Consider the following 5,416-nt stretch of genomic DNA (forward strand, 5'->3'; position numbering starts at 1 on the left):
TTATGAGCAATAACAGATTTACTTATAAATCGGAGATCCTTATCAGTAATATTATGCCAAATTGTAAAAATTATTGCACATTTTTAACTGAGAAAAAACATAAAAAAAAAATGTATCTACACTAGTACAGTGTGCCACAGAAGAATGTTACCAAGTGTGATGAAAAACACGTACTTGCATAAAACAACACAGAGGTCGACTTAGTTAAAATAAACAAGTAATTTTTTAATATTAGCAAACGCTTTTCCAAGAAATAATGCAATGCAATCATTATAAAACAATAACAATAACAGCAAATCAAAAGCGCAAATAAATTGACTGTCTCTTACGGCAACAACTCAACTCAATTTGTCTCTTAGCGCTCAACCGCAAACGTAAAACTTTTGTCACCTTTTTGTATTCGTTGAATGTATAACACCGTGCGACAGTAAATTTTACACACAAAAAAACACAATGAATATATTCGCGAAGCTATGGGTAAATTTTTGTAAATCTGCGTACCTAGTTTTTCTCTCTGACGTCAGNGGACGAATGTGTATGGAAAATTTGCTTTAAAAATTTAGTCCTTAAATATTCTTGAAAATTTGGAGTATTTCTTTTTTTATTATTGTAGGACTAATATATGCACGAACTCATCATAGAATCTCGTTTTGCAAACTTTAATAACTTAAAAAGATAAAATTTATTAAAAGCGCATTTTGAATACCTATTCAATCTTTTAAACCAAAAAACTTTATTGTTTTTTTAAATTCTACAGAATTTTCTCTCACGTTTGGTACCCATATTCTAACCTACATTGTATTGACCTTTTTAAATAAATTTTTCGTATGTATCTTTAAAACTTCCAAGTCCTTTAAAAAAAAATCCTGACGTCATGAAAAACTTAAAACGCAGTTTTACTATACTTGGACCATTCTTTCGTATGTTTAGATTTTTTTTTGTTTTTGTCGCACGGTGTAATAATTGCGAGTACATATTTCCTTTATGTACATATGTATATTCATGTGTGCGTATGTGTATATTCGTGCGCATTGATTTTTTACGTTTTTGCTTTCATCTCACTATCAGCGTTCTGAGCTTTTCATAATAATTACATAGCTTTTAGTCATATATCTCCCACTTTATTGCTAAATCGTTCAGTAGGTGGCGGGTTGAGATAATCTCAAAGTGATTTTCTGAGCTGGCGAAAAAGTATTGCGCAGTTAGGGAAAAATATTAATAATTTTGCAATAAAAATTTGCTAAACTAAAAATAATCGAATGCACAAAAGTTTTATGTAGTACATATATAAACAGACAACGTTTAGCAATTTGAAGTAATTCGGAACGGTACGTGATCGTGGTACAATTGAAGGTAAATACATATTTGAAGAAGTGAGTACATACTTAAGTAGTGCTGTGTATTTGTATGAGGGACACGTCACTTAAGCAGGGGCACAGTTCAATTGCAATTCAGGTGCAATTTTAGAAGCGTATGGAAGCATAAACAAATGAAATTCATTGACAGTGAAAATAACTCCTAAATTTCTCTAACTACTCCATTTTTACAGCACAAAAATCCCGTAGACGCACTGTCAATAAGAATTAAAATGCATCAAACGCGAAGCCAACGCCATTCTCCAACCTTAACACTACTCGCATTCGCTTACTTATGCCTAGCCGGTAGCGTATGCAGTAGGAACGCAGTCTTTAGTTATAGTGAGTCGAGATTCGGAGATGTGAGCATTGTAAGAAGCGAAAGTAAGCAATGAGTTTCGCAATTAGAAAATTCTAGAAAATTTTTTCCACGATTCTAATTCGTTTTCATGCTAACTGTATATTTCTACGGCAAATTTCAGGAGCCTGGCAGTGTGACCGCGTCAGATGTCCGCAAGATACAGAACAGTGTGTGGTGACCAAATCCATTTCGCCACAAGATCCCGAAACGGTAATGCGCAGAAATTTATGTTTGTCAAAAAATGGTGATAAACTTGTTGATAGACGCTTTAAGGAAGAAGCTAGTCAATATGGAAATAATGATATTTTAATTGTAAGTACGAAAGACGGTAGCCAGTACTCAAGCACATACATGCAGAACTTGTATGACATAGAGAATGTTGAGGAAAATTTGCAATTCATGGATAGGGTTGATAGAAATGTCACAGAAAACTTGGAAAGAGCTGCAGAATTAATGAGGCGCAATATGGCAGAATTACAAAGACAAATTGAGAATGCTTTCAGGCATCTGCCCTTCTTTGGGTAATAAATCTGTATGTAAGCAACGGCGTGAATAGAGTCAATGGAATTTACAAAAAAACAAAAACAGTAAAGCAGCCACCCAAGCTTGAAAAAAGAATAAGTAAATCTATAACAAAATGCTATGTACGAATCTTTGGAATTAACATGAAAATAAATGATAACATATTTCATCCGAAAAAGTTTTTCCTTTTTTATACAAGTATTTGATACTCTAACTAACAAGCTTTGTGTGTATGTATGTGTAAGTATGACGTGTATGTCTTGATTTGCCCTGCAGCGGGGTCGGTGACAGTTGTGGCTTTCGTACTAGTTAGATTACTAGTTCCAATAGCATATTATGATCCAGGTAGTAAGGCATCGAACTATTGGTGAAAAATTTCGGTTTTAATTTTAAACTTTTTGGACTACATATATGACCAAACTAAATTTAGTTTCAAATACAAACCTTCCAAGTTAAAAAATAAAATGTGTGATCAGAATGAGAGAACTAGTATGTGAGAGTACTCACGAATATTAAAGCTCAAACAGTCAATGACGTAACGTAGACGTAGGTTGACGCAGACACGATCTACCTTATGGGATTCGCGTGTTAACGAAAACTCACCACCGTATGGCGATGACGTTGCCGTTGCTTCTATTTCTCTCTATCAACAGTAAATTTGATATACTGCTACGTACGTCAACCCACGTTTACGCTACGTCGTTGACTAACTGCGCTCATAGACCCCGTGGCTGTCAACTTTCCTAAAAGCACCAAAACTTGAGAAAAATCAAAACACCAAAAATTTCTTTCAGTAAAATTAAATATGCATCTATACGATATAAAAGAGGTTATATTGGTAAATCTTCTCTAGAAACTACTTTCGCTGGTGTTATTATTTGTAAAAGTTTTATATCTTCACACTTGAAATCAAATCTTAAATTTATTTGGTCCCGAAACTCTAAATATTTAATGTATTGGTTTTAACATCAAGAATTTCCGAACAATTGACATTACTTTTCATAAATTTCTCAGCTTTCATTCCAATAAAAATGTCAGATATTTTAATATGGTTAATTTAATTTTTAAAAGCAATATTAATATTGTTACTGATCGCGTCTTTTTTAATAAAGTTACTCATAATTAAGAGGCAATGTGCTTTGATAGCTAGTTGCATCTAAGTATGGCGTGCGAGAGCTTTCAGCTTGGAACTCTTTGGAAAGATTGTTAATTATGGGCAAAATATACGGTAGAAATAAAAAATAGCATTTAGTTTTGCAACACATTCCTTCGGCCAGATCTCCAGATCGCATACCATTTACATCGTAAAAGCAGGAAATAAAATAAAGTTTCAAACTATCCCATTGCTCAACTATTCTTAACACAACGCTATCTAGTGAAAGCAATCGGTTTGAGATATGCCCAAGACTTTGTGGGGTTTTTATAAAGCAAAGGTCAAGTGAGTGGCGTGTGCACTTTATATAATATAAATCGGTTTCCGCACTCAATAATGTTTTCAGCCCGCCCAAGTCTACAGCAACTTTGTTATCGAGTTTGCTATCGATTTTGTTATCGATATTTTTATCGATTTTTCTATCGATATTGTTATCGCTTTTGTTATCGATATTTTTTATAGACTTTGTTATGGATTTTGTGAAGGATTTTTTGATAGATTTTGAAATCGTTTTAGTTATGTATTTTTGTTATCGATATTTTCATCGATTTTGCTACTGATATTATTGTCGATTTTTTACCGATGTTTTTTATCGATATTATTATCACTTTGGTTACCGATCTTTTTTTCATAGTGTGGGCTCTCCTTTTTGACTGGGATATGATCTTAACCATACCACGTATCTTATTTACGTTTAAATTTAGCGGCTGTATCTCTGATACAGCCTGCAGACCAAGACGAAGGCGCTGGGCTGTTCTTTTTTTGGAGTGGTTTTCGGTTCGGTTTTGGTATTTCAAAATAAAAACGGTTCGTGGTTCGGTTCGAAGCCCGAAAAAAGTTATAATTCGGTTAAAAACCGGTTCTGTACAAAACCAGATTGCAGCCCTGAGTATTACTATTTGTAAGAAGTCTAAAACTAAAAAGTAGAAGTGGAAAGGGGCCAAAAATGGCACGGTTTGAGCAAAGTTGGCAGGCCTGATGCCTGCCCACAGGCATGCATATACATACAGTCATGTGAAAAATAGTACGGACACGATACTTTTCACACTTTCTTTTGTTTCTTTAATGTCATGTATTTTGTTTATACAGCTCATTACAGCTAACAAAAACCAATTTAAAAGTTTGTAGAAATATAAGAATAATTCAACAAAATTTTACAACAAAAAAAACTGTTTACCAAGAATTTCTAAAAAAATCTAAGTACGCAGTCTTATAGTCCAATCAGTTCTAGATTAAGAAAGTGCACGCTTCGAGCGGCTAGGAGTCCGTGTTGGTTTTTGATATTTTTTTTGTGGTGGTGTTATTTTTTTTTTCCTTACAAAAAAAGTCGAGCGGACTTTGTATGGAAGAAAATGCGTGCCATCGTCAAGAAAAAGATTATCAGCAACAAATCACCTTGAAGCTTTCGCTAGAATTGAGTGGGCTATAAAACTGCATACCTAGATTTTTTCCAAAGATGCCTAATAAAAAGTTTTTTTGTTGTAAAATTTTGTTGAACTTTTCTACACTGTTTGAAATTTTGATTTATTCATGTGGGTTTTTTTTTGATAATGAACTGCATTTTGATAAAAAAAATAACCAAACTGGTCAAAATGTCGTATCGCTATTATTTTTCACATAACTGTGTGCACATAATTACATACATAGGTATCAATAGTGTTAATATTCTTGCTGGCGCTTCTGTTACTACTTCAGCTGTTGTTGCTGCTGCAAAATTGCTTTTAAAATTGTTTTCCAGGCAGCAATTTTCAACTTGGCATTATTCTTCTTCGGTTTTTTTTGGCTGCAGCTACATGCTTTCCAGCTCGCCATTGCCATTTGAAAATTGTTGCAACTCATTGTTTCGCCGGTAATTTCCTCCTCTCATCCACACAGCCATGCGCACCGAACCGAGTACATGCATACACATAAAATCACACAAATGTCTGGAAATGCAAATTCAGTCAGCAGCCAGCAGGCAAAGTTCAGCGTCCAGTCGCAGCTCGACTCGGCTGTCAAACTCCCACTCGCTTTAGTCGAAATAGA

General features: G+C 34.2%; 1 protein-coding gene across 2 annotated transcripts; it reads left to right on the forward strand.

The window, feature by feature from the left end:
* The first annotated feature begins 1,098 nt into the window (after window positions 1-1,098).
* LOC108382314 (uncharacterized) lies at window positions 1,099-2,382 on the forward strand. Of its 2 annotated transcripts, none has more exons than XM_017638698.1 (3): window positions 1,099-1,353; window positions 1,550-1,739; window positions 1,838-2,382. In XM_017638698.1, exons 2-3 carry the CDS (start codon window positions 1,589-1,591, stop codon window positions 2,239-2,241), a joined length of 555 nt encoding a protein of 184 aa, XP_017494187.1. In that variant the 5' UTR covers window positions 1,099-1,353; window positions 1,550-1,588; the 3' UTR covers window positions 2,242-2,382. The 2 variants fall into 2 exon arrangements, with proteins under 2 accessions (XP_017494187.1, XP_017494188.1); XM_017638699.1 differs by having other exon boundaries at window positions 1,106-1,373.
* Window positions 2,383-5,416: the final 3,034 nt, after the last annotated feature.

The sequence above is a fragment of the Rhagoletis zephyria genome, unplaced genomic scaffold, assembly GCF_001687245.7.
Source record: "Rhagoletis zephyria isolate East Lansing unplaced genomic scaffold, Rhagoletis_zephyria_1.1 Rzeph_scaffold_26270, whole genome shotgun sequence".
Lineage (NCBI taxonomy): Eukaryota > Metazoa > Arthropoda > Insecta > Diptera > Tephritidae > Rhagoletis > Rhagoletis zephyria.